The sequence below is a fragment of the Antennarius striatus genome, chromosome 14 (assembly GCF_040054535.1).
Source record: "Antennarius striatus isolate MH-2024 chromosome 14, ASM4005453v1, whole genome shotgun sequence".
Classification (NCBI taxonomy): Eukaryota; Metazoa; Chordata; class Actinopteri; order Lophiiformes; family Antennariidae; genus Antennarius; species Antennarius striatus.
In genome coordinates this window covers 6,967,886-6,988,815 of record NC_090789.1, presented here as the reverse complement: position 1 = coordinate 6,988,815, position 20,930 = coordinate 6,967,886, and the positions used below count along the sequence as shown (strand labels likewise).

At 43.7% G+C, this 20,930-nt stretch overlaps 1 protein-coding gene across 1 annotated transcript; it reads right to left on the bottom strand.

Moving 5' to 3' along the window:
- Positions 1-31: 31 nt before the first annotated feature.
- rftn1a (raftlin, lipid raft linker 1a) lies at positions 32-20,754 on the bottom strand. The gene is made up of 10 exons (XM_068333237.1): positions 20,684-20,754; positions 15,036-15,187; positions 9,045-9,228; positions 6,459-6,567; positions 3,317-3,947; positions 3,025-3,228; positions 2,514-2,623; positions 2,177-2,280; positions 1,722-1,797; positions 32-1,416 (listed from the first exon to the last, which is right to left on the bottom strand). The coding sequence occupies exons 2-10, from the start codon at positions 15,181-15,183 to the stop codon at positions 994-996; spliced, it is 1,989 nt and encodes a 662-aa protein (XP_068189338.1). The 5' UTR covers positions 15,184-15,187; positions 20,684-20,754; the 3' UTR covers positions 32-993.
- Positions 20,755-20,930: the final 176 nt, after the last annotated feature.

The following is a 20,930-nucleotide window of genomic DNA, read 5'->3' as shown; positions in this document are numbered from 1 at the left end:
ATTTTTTTTAAAACACTTTATTGACCTCGGCTTTTACTCACATCACGCTACTCACACACAACACAAGGTGGTCCAGGAAATAAACAAATAGTTGATTTCTACTTTACATATTCTCTGAAGAGAAAAGGTCAGGCCTCTCAAATCATAATTTTTATTTATTTTTTGGCCTCTTTTTAACATCTAAACCAGCCGACAATTGGATTCATTCGCTGCAGGTCCGTTTCAATGTGGAAGGATGGACAGAAGTCTCTGTTGAAGCAATTTTACAATCGATAACCTGACTCCTCTATAATCGGTTTCCACGGGAACCGTTGACTGAGGAGACGTTCCATTAAAAAAAATTAGTATTTACTTAATGAACATTACAAAACAAAACTTCGTTCACATCCATTGTATTAAGAGATCACATCTTAAGATACGACCAAAACAAAAAGCTTGTTTTTGTTTGGGATTGAATTATAATTGAAACTTTTAATTTTAAATTTTCTGCATTACCTGAAATTCATTCTTTGCAGCGAAGCTTTAAGTCAATGCACATGTATGCGTTTGTATTGATCAAACTTGGAAGTGAACGTCACGCTCAGTGCTGTTGTTTTCCTCTTAAATAATAACCTTTATATATAAAAATACATTGAGCCCAGTCCAATCAGCACTGGTTTAACAGTCCTGTTTCCAGAAAGTAGCAAAATACAACAGCAGACATGAAAATAATACTTAAGGCTGAGACGGGAGACTTGCTGGTAAATCTCAAATACCAACACTACGCTAAAAACTGAGCCAAAGCACAACACTTTCCTATTTTTTGGAGCGACAACCTCGAAGACTCTGGAGCAGAGCGGGCCGAAGCGAACGACACGGTACGAGATGACTAGTCACATGACCGACTACTTCTGGTTTTCAGAGGAGTGAAGCATCCAGATCAACAAGAGTTACTTTGAAGGGCTCCCCCGTGAACTAAACAGGTTGGTTTTCGGCTCCCTCTCGCCCGATGTGTCAACAGACGCCGGAAAACAGCTGCCGTTTGATCCGTTCTTCCATCTTCACTTCCTCCTTGACCCCTCCTCCATCGTCTCGCCGGAACACGTAAGTGCACTTCACCGGCTTCTGCTCAGACGGGGGGATCTTGTCAATGTCCGTTTCCTCTTCCTGCTCCTCGTCATCAAACGCCCTGCTCCCCGGTATGAAGGAGAAGGCCCGCCGATGCTCCGCGTGCTCCCCCCCGTTCTCCCCTCTGTTCTGTGGACTCCCTCCTTTACTGCTCTCGCTGTTCCAGATCTTTCCCCTCTCTCCCTCCTCTGCGCTTCCTCTTAATCTGTCCATCTCTGTCTCTATCACAGGGTTCTCTCTACTCACTTGAATTCCCCCGGCGGACTTCTTCTTTGTCTTGCTGCGACCCCTGAGGTTCAGCATCTGAAACTAGAAAGAAATGTGCGAGACACTTTAGTGCTTTGTGTCATATGTTTTTCTTTCCATCTCTCCAGATACCTGACAAATCACAACAAAGACTCTTTCATTGACGCCTCTATCCCTTACAGTTGGAGGTTGACTACTTGCCTATTATTAGACTTTTCACAGGCTAGGTTGAGTTTGCTGTACATCCCATATTTAGTAACGTGGACTTTTTAATGTCACCTTCTGCGACATAAAGTTACGTATCCTAAAGGCACAACAGAGGGAAGTGACAGATTTGCTGGCGAGATTGAAGAAACACAGAAACAAACCTTGAAGTCTTTTCTCTTGCGCTGCAAAACGGGCCTCTGAAGAAAGAGGATTTGCTTAGTTGACAAACTCCCGTCACTGCAGAGAGAAAGGAGCAGCGTTTTGATTGTGGTTACCCGTTATGTTATAATCTGAAAAACGCAGCTTCTGTTTGCTGCGGTTTGCAAAGTGACAGGTTACAAGACAAAAGCACATCAGCTACTGAGGGTTTTTTTTTTTTCCGCAGCTCTGGCAGATTTAAAAGTGGTTTCATGTTGAGATGAGGATATGATCATAATTTGTGAGATCTCTAACCATCTGTCCTGTCACTGCTAAATCCCCTCCAAACAATGAGACATGCAATATAATTTGTCTACACTGAGTTTAGATTTTATTCAAACTTAAAAGAAAAAGGCAGTTTGAGCAGATTTAGGCTTTTTGAAGCTTTCGTGTTATATTTTTGGTTGTGCTTTCATACCTGTTGGTTTTGACAATCGGAGTAGGCAAAACACACATCAGCCTCCATCCAAATGGAGCCAGAGACTGGAGCAATGGGATGTAGTCTGCCTTCACCACAACACCCTTGATGGTGGACAGTGAAACAATCGCTTAGATGTACATAAGGAAAAAAAAACAAAAAACCCCAGGAAGCCCAACGTAAGCGTTGCACGCCACTTTCCTTCATCTCCACATATTTGTAACGTCTGACAGAAAACAGCTTAAGCCTTCAGGCGCCGAGGATTTCTCAAAGTACACATCTCTTTTTCCCAAGCATTTCAAAACTCAAAAAAAAAAAAAAAAAAAACAGGACCCACATCAACAACAGTCCACTGCTCGACGACGATGGCGTCGTAGGCGGTGTTTGCGGTCTCCTCTGCGGAGCTCTGGAAGATGAACACGCTGTCCACAGTGGAAACCCCGTTGTCTGTCGGAAACAGGACAGATAGACAGGAGCAGGAATGTGAATCAGGAGTTAGCGAGCCATATTTTGTACTCTCCAATTTCGCACTATTGATCCCTCCTTCCATTCAGCTGGAGTGTAGACATTCCAGGGAGGGGGGCTGGACGGTGACTCATGGGGTAAGTCGTAGTTTATGTAGAGATCTACAACATCAGCAGCTTTCTACTCTCGTCAAGAGCTGAAAAAGAACTTCAACCTGTAAAAGAGACACTGTAGGACTTGTGGATGAAAGTGCCGAGTCAGTTCTATTAAGGTAAACTCTGACATACAACACAAAAATAAAACTGTCAAACTTCTAAAGCAGCCAACGTGACTATAAATTTGTTGTCTCTTTGCTACTCTGATGCCACGGCCGTTAAACGCACCGTTATCACCCTCGAGGTGGAAGAACCCGTCAACGAGAAGAGCCCCGCTGGTGAAATGGTGCGTCATGTGGTCGAGCCAGTGCGTGTCCACGTCCGTGATCAGGCCTGCCTCCTTTTGCACTTGCAACGGCACCCTGAGGGAATAAAACCTCAGAGAAGTGTTCAGCTCCTCGCTGTGATTGTACAAGGCAAAGAGCTGCATCCCTACAGACACAAAAAAGACAAAACGCACAACCTTGTGTGTTGATGATTTGTCCGACAGACACGTGCAAGCAGGAGCCTGGTTACTCACGAGCCTGCTCTGATGAGGTTGGCGGTGATGATCGGTTGTGTTTCTCAGAACCTTTGAGCTGGATGTGGTTGTTGTTGTGTGTCGTCACTCTGCCGTCCGTCCAGCCGGAGCTGTACCTCCTGGGGTCCAGTTCTGGGGAGCTGGGCCAGCTGTCAGAGCTCGAGCTTTGTCTTTCTCTCTGGTCAGAACTACGGATCTCTGGTTGATCCCTCAGCTGTCCGGTTACCTCTGCAGGTTCTGAGGTTCTGGGACACATCGGAATCGCTCGGGATTCGACGGTGATTTGACACCACTGACCCGCGTGTCCAATCACAGGCTTGCTGTGGGTTGAGTCTTTGAGGTTGACTTGTGGGCTCTGGATTTGTTCACCGGATTCCGAAATCGAATCGGGCTTCACCAAAGCCCGATCCAACTCCTGAGGATTGAACCGGTGATGGTCATGTTCTAAATTATTATCATGTGACTCTGTCGGGCTGGTTTTGGCGCTGAAAGGGTGTCGGTGTATGGGCGATGGGCTTGAATGTAAGGAGGACAGCTCGTCAGGGTCCCAGTGTCCCAGGAAACAGGGCGCCCCACCCGGCTGTTGGAGAAAACCTACAAACATCACCCCTTGTTCTGCCACATCCTGGATCTACGAGGATAATAAACACACACACACACACACACACACACACACACACACACACACACACACACACAAATATATTGTTAATATCCATACATGTTAATAAAGTCTATTATAATACTTGAGAAAAAACATAAATATAAAAGAAAATCATTCACAGGGCCACAAATGATTTGCAGTCTCTTCTTCTTCTAGTCAAACAAAGCCTCATTTACACACAAACAAAGGCTGACATACGCAGAGAAGATATTCAGCTAAATAACAACCTACCTAATCATCTGCAAAGATCAAATATTCAAATGACAAAAGGACCTCATTATCTCAACGCACCCGTGTGTGTTCATGTGCGTGACAGCATGTGTGTGTGTGTGTGTGTGTGTGTGTGTGTGTGTGTGTGTGCGCCGCTCCCTCCCGTGGAGCTCTGGTGGTTAATTGTCAGATGATATTTGGGCTGACAGTTTTAGACAGGCTCAACGGGAGAGAAATCAGATTGCAAACTACCACCAAACAATAACGAGACACATCTTCCCCCTATTACCCACTACTTTTGACACTTCACTCATCCATACACACTTAACACATATATAAACAATCTCTTTATTTCTGTCCAACACACTCGCTATTACACACAGTTTTATCAGATGAGTGTGTGTCCCCAGACAGATTGAGAGTGGGCGGGCTAGTAAGTGTTCGAGAAATAGAAGTATAGAATTTGGAAACCGATCACACTCATGCACGTGCGTGTGCAAGTACGCGCGCTCGCGCTCACACACACACACACACACACACACACACACACACACACACACACACACGCACACACACACACACACACACACACACACACACACACCAGGCTGTCAATCTGGTACTGCTCCTGGGTTCTTATCTCCAACTTTCTCTTGCAGCTTGTGATCAGATTGGTTATTCATGTCACGCTTCCGGAACCTATCACATTATACTCAGTGATGTGAATTTCCATCCAATCAGGTTTCCCTTTGTGCTCTATGGGTGTTCAGATGCAAATCTATTCAACAGAGCACATTTTCATTTCCCATTGTAGGATTGTTGGCAAATTCATGAGCAGAGGGACTAAAAGTGAGTTTTACAGCTGGTAAATGTCACTGATGACGCCGCCGTCAGCAGGATGTATGAAGGTTGAGTCTGGCTATAGTTTATGTTTGCTTCTGTAACCTTCTATTTGTTACAGGGTCTCAGTCTGTTGCGTAGTTACGGAATACTGATGTGTCAAAAGTAAATGGGAAGCCAATTTTATGGAAAAAAACCCCCAAAACATCCTGGCAGGTAAATTTGCAATTTTTAAAATGGAAAACCTCTAATCAAATTTGCTCAAGTTGAATAAAAGAAGCTCTGTATGTCAGCGCGAGGAGCAGGGAGACCATATGGCACAGACAGGCAATTATGGGCAACTGCCTGTAACCTCTTGAGCGCCGTCGGTTTTCCTCCAGCGTCACACTCGGGTTGCACAAACAGTACAATACGTACAGGGACAAAGCAGGGAGGGGTGTGTTTTACGTAGACCACATGTGTTTAAATTAAAAACCAATCCAAACTCCCACAAAGATGTGTGACAAAGGAAAAGTTGTGCATCCATCTCTGTCACCAGATCTGCCTGGCACCCAGTTGTTCTAGGCTAGTAGCAGCTGACGTAGCCTCGAGCCTTGACTTTGCATGGGGCAGATGTGAGGAGCAGGCAATCAAAATTTATTTTGATGAGAAAATCAGTGGCGTTTCCCGCTTATTATAATCATTGGGACGAGAGATCTAGACCCCAAACTGGTCTTCCCATCGGCTAGCAGCATGTCTGCCATTAATACTGAATGCTACCTATTGTCAGGGGTAACATTCTACACCTGAACACATGACGAACAACACAGTTCCTGGGATACACTGATTCAATGTAGCGGCCATAATTAAATCATGATCTAACAAACTCTTTCTGGGTTGGTGTTATTATAAAATTCAATGCTGTTGATTCCATTTATGAAACAACAACTGGACTCTTGTGTTTCGTCTGTAAGATATCCACTAACCGTGTATCCTTTTTTTTTTTTTTTTTAAATGAATTTCTTTAAAAATACCCTACCTAACAACTTCATGTCAAAATCTTCAATCCTTTGAGCAAACAAATAAATTAGAAAGGTAGTCAGTGGAGCACACACTGCAGCGCCGCCAAGGCCCAACACGCCCCTTGGATTCAATCATGTCTTATCCAAAATCAAACTCGCTGTCCTGTAACCATCATTTACGGAGCAGACCCCTCCCTGTGAAAACACATTTAAATCTGGACGACTGGGATGTTTTCTTGAATGCCCAATTGAAAGCATCATAGCCCTGGTGCTCAATCTCTCCAACCTACCATCCAAAAATGACATTTTTTATTACACTGAATGTGAAATAGAAGCACAAACACTGCTCTTATCTCAGGTACCTCCTGTCCCAGGCATCTGTGTTTGAGGACAAACTGATTCAGACTGCATTCCCCATTGAACTCACCCTCTTGACGTAGCTCTGGATTGCTTCTGGATCAGCGGATTGGTGTCCCGCCACACACACATCTGTCTCGAGACAATGTCTTCCCCACCGCAGCTGGTTTTTCTCTGAGCTATTGGGTGAGAAGTTAAATAATTTAAACAAATATTCAGTGCAAAGCATCCATCATGTGTTATTTAGTCCAGTTCAATTCAGCTCTCGTGAACCAGAAAATGTAAAATGTTCTCGTATCGTTCTGACATTACCCCGGACCGTTCCCTTAAGGTTTGTTTCCTGTCCATTATCGCCGCAGCGGTTTCATCACCCGGTTACATTACAGCCTAAACGAGCCTCGACTCTATAGATTCTGGCAGACACGCTCATTTTCACAAGCACTCACTGACCCAGAATGATCATAGCAGAAACATAATGTCAATTCTGGTATGGGGTGAATTCTCCCATTTAAGGTGAGCACACATTCACTGAAAGCACAAAAGGGCTTATTAGACAGAAAAAAGGGGCTGAATTTCCTCCTGCTTCTATCATAAAGGAGTTTCCATACGTTCCTCTTCAGAGTTGGATTGAGGTCAGTGGTAATATTGTTGTTGTGTTCTCTTGAGGCGTGAGTGACATTCTCAGGTAGATTTATAACGCTAGATCAGTCAGATTTTGTTCTTTTATTTTTATGAGAGGTGGTGATGGTGATGGGGACATGAAAGGTGGAATAAAGAGACCAAAGGAGGATGCTGAGGACAAAAGAATAGGGGGGGGGGGTAACCATTACAGAGGAAAGCAGATGAAAGGATGGAGAGATGGTTTCTCTCTTTTAGCATGCCGTTCCTCTCTGGTAAGCGCTGGTGATGCAATCAGCCGTCTCCACGGTGACAGGTGCCAGGAAGCAGCAGGACCACTTGGCAGGAGGGGCATCAGAGGAGCAGCCCGGCACCTGCCTCTGCACTGGGGTACGTGTGCCAGCGTTTGTGTGCGAGGGAGCATGAGCGCCACCGGCTACTCCTTCCACACTCACGGTGAAACACAGTACACAGACCAGCAGACGAGGCTGAGCAGCGTCATTTCTTTAATTGCAAAGAGTATGACAAATGGAAGGTCGCGTAGACAGGGTCATCCAAAGGGGACTCCATCTTTATATAACAGATTTTTCCTTATACTGTAGGTAAATTCTAAAACGCCAATTTCCGATCCATTAGATATAATTTAGATCATTTGTAGTCACAAGAGGGCTAATATATCCATAAGAGGGCACAAGCCTGGGTCTTATTGTGCCGGTCCCAAGCCTATTTAAATAGTTAGGAGCAATAATCTTCAAATACCTTGAATTGTAAATACATAAATATCAAATAAACACAGAGCAGCACTTGGTCATGTGTGACAAACTGATACCCAATCAGTAAATCCACATTCAGAGGTGGTCTGGATCCCAACAGTTTGTCCTGGGGCCTTCTAAATGAATGTCCTCTACTTAGAAACATGAAAAAAGCCACAACAACAGGCATAATGGATTGTACAGCGTCTGATTTCCATTTGGTTCACTGTAATGTAAATTATGTGTTAGCTGCCAAAGTAAGCAGCAGATGTTTATGAACATTCTGTCTGCTTCAAATGATTTCACCACTGAACAAGCAACTGCAATGGCCCAGAATTTTTTAAAAAAGTCACAGTTTTCAGAGCTGTTAAGGCAGGAAAAATTTCATAAACTTTGCACAAAAAAAAAAAAGAAAGCTAGTACAGACAAATCCTTAATTATTCCTGCCTTCTTTGGAAACCTTATGTTCTTTTGTTCTCCTCTAAAAAGTGTTAGTTTGTTTGCTCAGTCTGTCCTACCTGCCAACAAGCAGAAGCTGTTGGAGCACATTGTTTGGACTGATTTCACAATTTCGTCTTAATTCTTGAAAGAAGACAACATTTTACTGAGGTTTCACGATGTCAAATACAGTAAAAAAATAAAAAAAAGTTACCAATACAGGATTGTTGTTTATCCACAATGGAAAAAAAAAAAGTCAGCAGATTCTCTTACAAAAACTTGAGATGCTGAGCTGGCAGAACCTTGATCTTCTTAGAATTCAGGAATATGTTACACATCAAGTTATTTCTGTCTTTTCTGTTTGTCCCAGCGATGTATGAGTTTATTTTGCAGAGAGGGGAAGTGAGATCCAGTCCCAGGCTGGTACCTCGAGATGCATGTTTCCAGGTCTCAGATGGACGTCTCACAAAACTGACCACCCACGATGCAAAGATATGAATAGCCTCTAAACATTCACCATCATCATCAAGTTAGAAGTTTTAGCACCTATAAATAATAATAGTACAAGTAATGTACATGTGAGTGTACTTTATTGTCAGACAGTACGCTGTGTTGTTATGTGTCGTTAAAACAATGTTTGATTAAAGTCTGCAATTCATTTTAGAGAGGCGGCGGTGACATGAAGAGATCTGAGTACCAAAATGTAGCTTTACTGGCTTCCATGACATCTGTAAAGCTGCTCTTTTATCAGTCTGTAAAGTCATCATCTGTTTTATACGTGTCAATACCCATTAATTACGTAACTTATTAAAATAAAGCTAAAACAACGGTGTGTTTAATTCGCATACCTTGGCGTCTCTCGGACCAGCACGGCCCGGTGGAGCTGTCGCTGGAGGTGTGCGTGACGGGGGCCGCAGGGATGCACAAACGGGTGGACGGAAACCAAGACGAAACCCTGGGCGTAGAGTTCTCTGACCTGAACCGGAAGCTCTCTGACCGAGGAGAGACAAAGCACCGACGACACCGACACCTCTGGAGAGAGGAGAATGGGTGAGAAGGGAGGGAGAAAAACATGGTTAAACGTGGGGGAGAGGGGGTGGGGGGGGTCACGGGAAATGTTTGCAACAAGAACATGACAGGTAACAAAATGGGAGAGGAAGATAAGTGGAGAGGTATTTGGAAGTGGAGGAAAGCTGGAACAAAAACGGTGGGGAAAGAAGAAGAGGTGGGGGAACGGTTGTCGACGGGTGTGAAGAAACAAAGACAGAGTATGTTTCATTATGATAAATCCCACCGAACAACAACACGTGACATCTTCACGCTAAATATTAAACTAATTACACCAGGACCACACCAGGCTCGGTTTTTCTCTTGGAAAACACACACACGCGGACACAGACCAGTGTGCAGAGACAGAATTCAGATAGCCTATGGAGGAAGGTGTCTACGGAACACACACACACATAAATAGACACGCACGTGAACACATTTTTGTTGAATATTATCACAATCGCACATACACACACACATTCATCAAAAGGTTGGAGAGACAATGCTATCATAGTGTGTGTTTGGGTGGTATTAGCAGCAATCGCTAACACAGAGCCGGGTTCCCTTATTACAGAATACAATGAGAAGAAAAACCCTTGACTTCAATGGGGAATGGAGGAAATGTTTAGCGGAGATTATCATATGGAAGCAAACTGTCACAGCGAGTCCGCTGGGGGGAAAGGCCAATGTTTGTGAACCCCCCCCCCGCCCCTCGGGGTCGGGTTATTGTAGTAAAGCCCTCGCTCCATTTTGGCTTTTTAGGAAATACATGACTGGCTGTGTGTGTCTGCACCGCTGAGTGAAGCCAGGTGTGTGTGTGTGTGTGAGTGTGTGAGTGTGAAAGAGAGAGCGAGAGCATGGAGAAAGAGATGAGAGAAGAGAAGGGGGACAGCAAAAGGCAGTTAGCGGAGCGATGCTGGAGAGAGACAGCAAAGAGAGATGAGGCTGTCTGTTTGCGCCTGAATGCTTGTCATCCTTTCTCATTCAGTCTCATTTGCATGGGTCTGGAGAAGAGAAAATAACCTGAATAAATTAACTGGAAACACACACACATACACACACATACACACACACACACACACACACACACACATGCAGGCAAACACACTGGAAAGCCATCTCATTTTCAATTTGTTCTCCATCATCATCTCCTGTCTTTTGCAGAAACGCACATTGGAAACACTGGCCAGCGTTTGAGGCTACCAACACACGAACCCAACCCGACAGAGAACCGACCCCCCCAAGAGAATCCAACTGTCGCATCAGATTGGCAAAACTACTCGGAACCACAAGAGCCTTACATCACCCCAACGCTTAAACGGCTGTATGTAAGGACTTATCAGAAGCGACACGGTGGTGATGATAATAATAATAATAATAATACCAGCTGTGGAGACTAGGGTGGAGCGTCAGAGGGGGATAACAGCGATCCTGTCACTGTAAACAGTCATTAGCTGTCATTAGCTCTGCACGGCTGGCATTCACCCACTGACAAGATGCAGGCAAAGCTTTTCATTCAGACAAGCCAAACAGAAGTTATTATGGTATAATTCACCGCTTTAGGCCGGGAAGTGGCTTCATTTACATCGTCTTTCATTGCATTATTTTAAAGAGAGGCTGCGGCAAGCTAATATGGGAAAGGCCCAGGGCTGGAGAAGTCAGACGGAGTTTATGGAGGCTGCTGCCGTGTGTGTGTGTGTGTGTGTGTGTGTGTGTGTGTGTGTGTGTGTGTTTTAGGGAGGTGAAAACATGTGGTGGTGAAGTGTTCAGCACATTTTTGTGACTTTTAGAGTCACAGGAGACACAAAAGCGTGTCAGCTGATCCTTTCTGATCACATGACATCTGCCGCACGCTCTGAGCAGCGCTTCACTTTCTGACCCAGGATTTCACCGGTCGTATTTGGAATGAGTGAGAGTCACCTCCTCCACCAAAGGGCTTATTAATTCCAAGAAAGAAAAAAAGAAAAACTCTGAATTTCTGTGATTATGAAGCTTTTTTTTTTATATGTGTGCTACAGATGTGAGTGTGTACCAACTCATCTTTTCTACCAGTGTGTGTGTGTGTGTTTGTGTTTGTGTGCATGAATGTGTGTGTGCAGGAAAAGGAAAGAAAGAGTTTGTACTAAGCCTGCTAGGTGATGCATGGGGATTACTACTCACAGCCACCCTCAAGGCTTATCCCCCTGCTCGCTGGAGGTTCACGTTTATTTAAATAGCCTTCTAATGACTTGCAGAGGTTTTAGACAAGGATATGTGCCAAAACACTAACTATAAAATAATCAGCTTCCTGAAGCCGGGAGCTCCCCACTGCTTTGGGAATGCAGCTGCCGGCGATGACAGTTATTGGTCAGCATCTGAGAATGAGGGTTGGGTTCACAAAAATGGATGACAAATAGAGACAAGAGGGAGAGAGAAGGGAAAAAAAAGGGCTGGCTGTGGTGAGAACACAGCGTGGGACTTATGGCGCATACAGAACCAAGTACTTGTGATGCTGTTAATGTGTCTGCCATCTTCGCTGGTATTCTCTGACCAGGAGGACTAAAACAGCTCAAAAAAATGCAGAAAACTAGTTCCGAGCTGTCTCATGTTAATATTTCCAACGATTTATCAAAATAACAGTTTGTGTGTTTACCTGGTAAAGTTATGTTGGACAGCAAAGATCTATCATAGTGATGGATTTGTGCTCCACCTGTCCTCTGAGATGAATACATCACAGCTTCTGATAGCAGAGAGTCCACATAGAGCAGAGGGGCTGTATATCATTCTTTGTCACACATATAACATCAGCTGGAGTAAACTCACCCACAGGTATATGGCATACACTGCTGAGCATTAGACACATGTAAGTTTTAATGAGCCGAGTGGGTCTCCGTCTCTGCAGGGCGGCGGAAAGTCATCAGCAGAGTTCAGCTCCTCGCTGTCTGTTCCAGACGCCAGCGTTAGTCACACAACATCACACCTAACTTACTTCCTCACACACCCCTCACACTCCTGAGTCCTCGCTCGTTCTCGTGCCTCTGACTTTTTTTTCTCCTTCTCCTCACCACCCCAGACCTGACAAACAGACCTGGTATCTCCATCTCCGTGACGATCATCCTCTCTCTCTCTCTCTCATCCTCTGCTTCTCTTACACCTCCTTCACTTTCTTCTGCCTCCATTCTGCTCGGCTTTTATTTCCCCTTCACTCCATCGCTTTCCTGCTCACGTTATCTTTTTTTTTTTTTTTTTTTGAGGTTTTTCTGCTCATTATCTGAGTACAGTTTTTGACGACAAAGGAGGCTGGATTACGGTGTCACGCCCGGTTGTTACATTGCTTGTGCCAAATTCTTGCTGACATGTCAGGGTGATGAAATGATTTTGATAAAGGAATAATGAAGATAATGACACCTTTTTGCACAAGAGATTGATGTGTCAGGGTACAGCAGAGAGACACCTACCTGTAAATGGAATACAGCATTGGCTTTTTTGTTGTCTGATGAAATGGGGCTCAAAATCATATATATGATCCACATATAAATCACAGGCCAAATACCTGAAACCTGCATTAATTTCGTCTCATTTCAAAGGTTTTAATGAAAGAGCCACATTTAGAAAAGCTACTTAAGACCCTCTGTTGTCACTGATTCTGGTTTTATCACTAACTAATCAAATTCAAGCAAAACGCAAAAAATAAAATAAAAAATGCTTCAATCCATTTAGAACATTAAGCTCCTTTTCCTGAGAACACAACTCAGATTAACAAACATCCACATCATCTCACATACGTCAGCAAGGATATTTGTTTTTCATTACTGCGTAGGAGTCATCAAGTCACGCTGGCAGGGAAATAATATTATTAATGTGGGCCAAATTGAATTAAAACGCGGATTTGACCGTGGGTTTCCTCAATGTCATGAACTGACATACAGATTCCTTTATCTGCCTCCTACACACACACACACACACACACACACAAACACAAATACAAATAAATCCCTTTACTGGGAATGAGGTCCCTCAATCTCAACAAACAATCAGATAATCCTTCAGGAATCCTTCACTTCTCTTGGTCTCTCCATCACAAATGAAGGGGGAGAGCGAGACAGAGAGAGACAGGCGAACTCCCACTCACAACCGCACGCACACATTCAGTTCACAGTGACTGTGTAAAACCAGATAAGATATACCTTTATTCACCCCACAATGGGGAAATTCCCCCCTTAAAAAAAAAAAAAATCTGCCCTTAAAAATCTACTCTTCCTAAGCAGCTCACTGAGTTTATCACATGAATGACCTGCCTGTCTGTCAAAAGATAACAGCAACTCTCTTAAATGCTTTTAAAGTGTTTTCTTTTTGGTGCGAGTTTGGATGAGCTGTCACCACCGTGAAGGACCTGAGCACGGGTGGTTTCTCTCTTTCGACGTACACATTTCATTTAGCAAATAATGGGGAACAACCTTTAGCATTGAGAGAGACGAGCCGTCCTCGCGTCCATTGTCTGTTTCGGTGACAAGCAGCATTTTAGTGTTGCCAGATATGTCTCAGCCAAACGCTGCCGCCCAACTCATTTGCCAAACACAACTGGGCTGGCTAGAAATGAAGCCGACTGGCAACCGGAACATGATGACTTGGCTTGCAGCGCCATGCCGGCTGTATGTTACAGTGTTGCATTGGAAACCCCTCTAAGAGAGAGCTGGTGGCACCTGCTTTGGCTCGTCGTGATGGAGAGCACAACCTGCAGAAACATTAAGCTGTGAGGAGGGGGGAAAAAAAGAGGTGAATCTTTATTCCACTATCTGTTTCTCCTCTCTTTTCCATCAATCCATCCCTCCCTTCTAGCTCGTCCCGATCCATGTCAACACAATGGTGGAATTAGTATTTTTAGAAACCACACGCCTCTGGAGGATGCTCATCAAATGTTCTGAAGACACTCCAAGCAAACACATACAGAAAGAAAATAAGTACACGTGATCAGACACACTAGTTTTGTCGGTCAAAAACTGATGTACACAATCACACACACACACACACACACATACACACTGGATTAATATAGAGCCATTGTGCTAGACAGATTCAAGGGCATGTCTGCAGTGTGTACAATACAGCTGAATCTGAGAATCACTGAACTCTTTGAACTCCTCTCAACAGACACAACTTTGGCTCATAAGTCACTTTTTTGGCCTCAAGATACTTACAGTAAAAAGAAAAAAAAAAAACAGAGTTAGAGTTGCTGACCCACACATTTCATGTAATTGGTTAAATTCTGAATAGTAACTGTGACTGTTTCACAAGAGGAACACACACTAACTCTGTGGCAACAGTTCAAGATGAAAAGCAGAGCAGGTTTGAATATAAAAAAAAAACAACAACAACAAGGAATATTTAGTAAACCGTGTAAAGATACAGTCATGGAACCCATTCCCACCTCCACACAGGAGGAATGTGAGTCAGATCTGAACGAAGACTCTGTAAACACGCAGTAAGGTTGTGAACTTGTGATCAGATGCTAACGGAATTGCGTTAGAATAAAATAGTCTGCAGGTGATGGTGATTTTTTCAGGGCAGATTTGGTTACATTTTAAAAATATCAATAGAAAATGTAGGGTTTAAAAGATAAATTAAAGCATATAATCTAGTTCTCTTCTGTTGTAGTAATAAAGATGCATAATCTAGATGCATACCTCAGATGAAACAACCACACAACAACAGTAAAGCAAACAAAAAAAAGGAATGCAGAAAAATTAAGGGATAGCTTTAATATAAAGAAGAACTACTCATTCTGAGCACCTGATAAAAAGTTTCCATACCTTCTTTTCCCAACAGGAAATCCAGGAAGTGGTAGGTGTAGGCCACACCTACTTTCGTCTCCACCTGAGGCCGGCGGAGGGTGGAGTAGATATTACCTGGGCTCCGCCTCTCTTCTGCCTTCTGTAACTTAGGAAGCCTACAGCCCATATCTCTGTGATGGAGGAGAGGAGAGTTAAAAAGATGGGAGGTGAACACAAAGACACGGAGGAAGGTGGAAAAGTAAATCTACAGTCAGAGACGAGGAATTGAGGTCCTGAATATACAGAACGCATTAGCACTTCCAATAGTGTGTGTGTGTGTGTGTGTGTGTGTGTGTGTGTGTGTGTGTGTGTGTGTGTGTGTGTGTTTGTGTGTGTGTGTGTGATCGTCGCTCACAAAACTGAAAGCTATTTCTCACATGTGAGCTCGAGCTGCTGGATAATAATGTGTGTGTCTAAAGTTCAGGCACACACACAGAGATGAACACACACACACACACACACACACACACACACACACACACACACACACACACACACACTGCAAAAATACTGAGATATGAAAGTGTCAGCCATTACCTGCTTACTGGGCTGTGATATGGGTGTCTCCTAATCAAACGGGGCTGATTGGGAGCGACATGTTTGATCAGAATAAATTAAAGCAGAAATGAGACTGATTTCCTGCCCTGTCAAGCAAAGCGACATGAGACCAGATCAACGGAGAGGAGAAGAGAGGAGAAGAGAGAGGAGGAGAGAGGAGAGAGGAGAAGAGAGGAGAGAGGAGAAGAGAGGAGAGAGGAGAAGATGTGAATTGACTGATATTAACTATTAGGCTCCCTGAATATTTTAAGGCTTATTCCAGAAAGTACATCAAAAAATGGAACTTGAATGATCCGATGAGATGACATCATCACATCACGTCAAGAGGTCGGTTTTCACGAGTGGGGGTGGGGGGGTGGTGGTGGTGAATTTGGCTTTAAATAATAATGACACAGGTCAGAATGGTGCAGCTCCTCTCCATTCCAGATGATCAACTTCTCTCTGATGCCTTCACATCGGCCACTGGTGGATGTGAGAAGTTATGACTTTTCCGGTCAATATTTTACAAAAATATGGTAAAAACTTGTCAGTAGCTCATTTGAAACTGCAGCTATACTATACTATAGCTAGTATTTCATCACACATTGGACGTATTAGAATCAGTATAGGCACCTGAGGGAGTCGTTGCTACCTGGTTCTACCACTATTTGAGGACGGCCTTTAAAGAGAAGCGAGGCAGTCTCTGCCTATACAGTTATATACATCCAGTAATAATGTTCCTGTGGATGTGTTGATGGTGACTCCCCTTCAAGGGCGATAAGATGCACTTTCTCAAGTTTTTGCTTTTGAGTAATGACCAACGATTGGAAATCTGACAGGGGTGAAGGGTGTGAAAAGAGGACAAGAGGAAATGGGCGTGGTCAAATGCCATCAAGCTAATCCAATGCGACAGCATCCGCACTCCCGAAACCATCACCGTGGTTACACATATTACGGCGCTGGACCACAGCTTGAAAAAGAGCCACGCGGGGAGGTGCGCATCTGCATGTTGGTGAGTGAGCGCCCCCCACCCCACCCCCCCAAAGGCAGGTTTATATCTATATCTCTGTGTCTGTTTGGTGAGCGTGGAGAATGGCACAGTAACTCCCACTGGGCCGAGTGCATGGACGTTAACTCGGCTAACGATCCTAGTAGACTACATTAAACCTGGAGTGTGTGTGTGTGTGTGTGTGTGTGTGTGTGTGTGTGTGTGTGTGTGTGTGTGTGTGTGTGTGTGTGTGTGTGTGTGTGGTGACTGAGAGCTTTGATTGCACATTTGCGTGCATTTCAAAAGGTTACCCAGTGACAAAAGGCAGCATCCTCAATTCGTTTTTTCCGGCCTCATCAGTCTTGAGACGGTACATTCTGTCTCTGAAATCTTGCACACAGCAAGCAATTAAGAATCATTATTCTTTCAACGCAGCGCGATGTTTCACAATGAGGATGAGCAGACGGAGATGGAGGGTCGTCAGACACGCGGGTAATACATGTCATCTTCTCTGTCTCCCTCTCCTCTTCCCGCCATCCTTCTCTCTCCTCTTGAACTCCCGTCTCCACTCGCGTTAACGATTTCAACAAAACTCTTTCCTGACCCGTGCCTTAATACCCTCTCTCTCCTTCAACTGTCGTCATTGATTAGACAAGTCTTTTCTGTCTGTGCAATAGCCTTGATTATCTATCAATCGTCCATTTCCAGTAACTGTGGTCCTTCTCAGGGTGGTGGTCACCTTTGCTAACTCTTGCCCTCGCCTAGATTAGTCTGAGCTAAAATTATTCGTCTTTTCCTGTCATCCCATAACTTAATCCCTTTCCTGTTTCAATATTGAGGCTTTTACATTCCTTCCATCCATCCATTGTTGTTTTCTCTACATTCCTCACTCTCCTTCAATCTCTTCCTCAACGTGTAGTCAGTCAGCGTCTTCCCTCTCGTCCCATCATGTTCCATTATGCCATTCCATGCTCCCTGCCCACCAGCCTTCTTACCCTCTCCATCCGCCCCATCTGTCTGTCTGGTGGCTCAAACCAACCAAAGTGCCCCCCTGCCGAGCCTCCCCGTTCCCATAAAACTACTACAATTACTACAGACAGCCGAGCAGACCCGGCATTATGACTGAGGTAGACTATGTAGAGCCCATTTAAAACACTTTCCCTCCAGGGTTATACTTCAGACTGTTCTCTTTGTAACAGGGACAAAAAGCAGGTTAATGATGGGATGTTTAGAAGGTTGCATCCCTGGATGGATGGGGAAAAAATCTCCTGGAGAGTGAGGCAAGGGGAAGGGCAAAGATGTGTTCAAAATACCAGAAAGACTCTGATAATAATGACATTTACATTTTTGGAGTCAGATTTTTTTTTTCTTTTTGATCCACTTCTCATTGTTAAAATTTCACTTAATCTCAATGCACATTTAACATCAATTAAAACAACATAATCAATAATTGTATTAATTATCTTAATATGTAATCCATTGAAAGTTCTGAACAATTTGTGGTAATTCGCTTACATTTTTGCTGGTGGAACTTCAGCTCTCTAAAAAAATCTGACTGATGTACTCTGAGCTCCAGCATCTCACCATCCTTTTTCTTTTCACGCTAACAGTTCAGCTCCAAAAAAAGGCCTTGCTTCAACAGATGTCTTCTGTCGGTGTAGTTCAGAAACTCATGTCTGGTATAGTGAACAAAACCAGGAGACAAAAACCAAGGTGAAACTCCAGCTCCTGGAGGTACACTTTGGGCTTTTTTTTCCCCACTTTGTGTTGACTTCAAACAGAATCCTTCACTTACTTTCACACAAACAAACAGGCAAAAAAAAAGACCTTGACAGCAAAAAAAACATCAATTAAATAAAGAGTGATGGGAGACAGAGCGACAGACAATAGAAGTGAAAATGAGAGGATGGAGTGAAGACGAAGACAGACTCACGTCTCATTAGAGAGTCGCTTGTAATTGAGAGTTTTGAAATGAGAGTACCGGCAGATTTACGTGAGAGCATAATCCCCTCTATGTCGCTGCTCTCAGAGCTCTCTGTGGCTAACAGGAGGGGAGGGGTCTGCTTTCCAGGAGACAGTATTCATATGATGCAGAGGGAGGGGTACAGGGAGTCAAAGGCTTCCAATGATGAAGATAGAGGACAGCTTCATCGTTTGCTCTAACACCAACTTTAGATTACGATGTTTCCGTTGACACCCTAACCCTAGTTGAAAAAAAGCTCTAAAATCCTTTCTGTATTAACAATTAGAAAAGAGTTTAAGGTGTTTTGTCTCAAATATGTTGTCATCAGAAGAGAATTTCTAGCAACGTCGTTGACTACAGTTACTCTGTCCCCTAGAGGAAGAGTGTTAACAGCATTTAATGCATGGTATTTGTGAGTTATGTTCATTTTTTGCACCTCATGCACTGATTCACAGCAAGCGTCAGCAAATAAACCTGTCACCGCCGGCTTCCAGTCTTCTCCTTCATGGAGCTTTATGGGCCTGATGGAAGCTGTAATTCCTGTAGCTTGTGGCTTGGTCCTACAATCTTTTAGTCCAGATTACATGAATCAACACTGTTGTTACTCAGCAGGGAACTGGCAGATATTTGTCAATTACATCCATTGTATATTATAATAGACAGATAAATATCAGTCATATTGCATGATTGAGTAAACTTCAGAATTTGAGATGACAGACGAGGTCCCGGGGAGTTGGCTTTCCTCCCACTGGGCATGAATTCCACTCAGTTTGGTGTGCCGTGACGACGGCGTAAGGGAGAGACAACCAGAACAGAAAGATGAGAAAGAGACAAGGGGAGGGGGGCAATAGAGACAAATAGAAAAAGAGAGGAATACAGACAGAGAGCAGACCGGGAGCATGACAAGTTGCCTGGAGGGAGGTGCGATTCTCCCAAGCGACACAGTAATCACCTCAAAGGGTGTTTTAATGAGACTACATGGGGATGATAAAAACAAATTATTGTTACGCTGATGTATTGATCTGTCGTGAGGCGCCTGCGACCTATTCTGCTCTGGAAATGAATGGTTTATGAACAAAGACATGCAATAAACCCTGGGTATGGTCTTCAGGTTGACTGTTTGAATTTGAATCTGACATTTTATTCTATTGAGTAAAGAGATTTGAAAACCTGAACCACCTTTTGCACTACCAGTAGAATAAACAAGATGCACAAATGGATGCTTTTGGAAAAGCTTCCAAATGAATCCCCCCATCTTCAAGGTGATCACCCACAATCCCATGTAACTAATTGATGCCACGTGCATTTTGCGGGTGCAGCCTGCTATGAAATGACATGTTTCTGTGCTTGCTTTTCTTCCTCTTTGGCGCCTTCAGCCTCAACCTATCTCCCATCTCACGCACACTCAGCCAACACGTGGGTGCTGTCCATTAACGCCGCTAGTTTGGTGAACGGGAAATGATACATGACAGGTCGCTTACGCACCAAGTCTTTCTCGTTGACACACACACACACACACACACTACTACCCCCTTCCATCTGCCCTGACTCCTTCTTGAGTTCACTTAAACCTGTGACAGTGAGCTGGGGGGGCTTATTTATTACAGGCAGCACATAACAGCACACACACTAATAAGACCTTTTTGTTTCAATTTGAAAGGTGTCCAAAAACATCCCCATAAGTCCTGACTTATTGATTTATCTAGATGTACAGTATCTCTCTTGAAAGCAAGGGCGTCGCTATAACAGATTCTGTATATATTCAATATTTTTTGTGCAAACCCAAAATGTCAAAGCAATGTGTGAAAGAAAATTAACGTCCATGAAATAAACCAACAGTATAGATTTTATGAATTAAAAAAAACACACAACAATATTTGCTTGAAATGATCACTGCTTTCTAATAATAATTTTGTAAAATGCAAGCTTGATTTTTAAACCATGATTGGTTTTATTCTTATTAACATATTCCTGAATATGTTGCAAATGTTCATAGTTTGAATATTTAAGATAAACTTGTACAGTACTGTATATAGGTTCATCTTTATCAGTACATTTAATAAAAACAAATATCATAAATAACGAGAAAACATGAGCAAAGTGTGTGAGATTATTCTGATAAATAGGAGTTAAACTCACCAATCAAGTGGTTCCCAGTGTGTGTGTGTGTGTGAAGTACGGACTGGAACGTCGACGCGCGTCCCCCCCCCCAACCCCCCCTCTGTGATGCGCGTCCCCGTCACGGCTCAGAAAACTGCGGTCCAAGAGGAAAACACGAATCCTCCATTTGGAAACTACAACAGACTGCCGCTGGAGCTCTCGGGGAGCTTATGATAAACACTCCTTCTACCTTTACTGACGCCGGCGTGCGTGAGTGGGGGGCGGC

Excerpts from the sequence above, each read along its gene's own strand:
- rftn1a (XM_068333237.1), bottom strand. The coding sequence starts at position 15,183 with ATGGGCTGTAGGCTTCCTAAGTTACAGAAGGCAGAAGAGAGGCGGAGC. Across the intron at positions 9,229-15,035 it reads TTTCCTGTTGGGAAAAGAAG|AGGTGTCGGTGTCGTCGGTG; the intron begins GTATGGAAACTT and ends TCCTCTCTCCAG. Across the intron at positions 2,281-2,513 it reads AGCAGTGGACTGTTGTTGAT|GGTGTTGTGGTGAAGGCAGA; the intron begins GTGGGTCCTGTT and ends TCCACCATCAAG.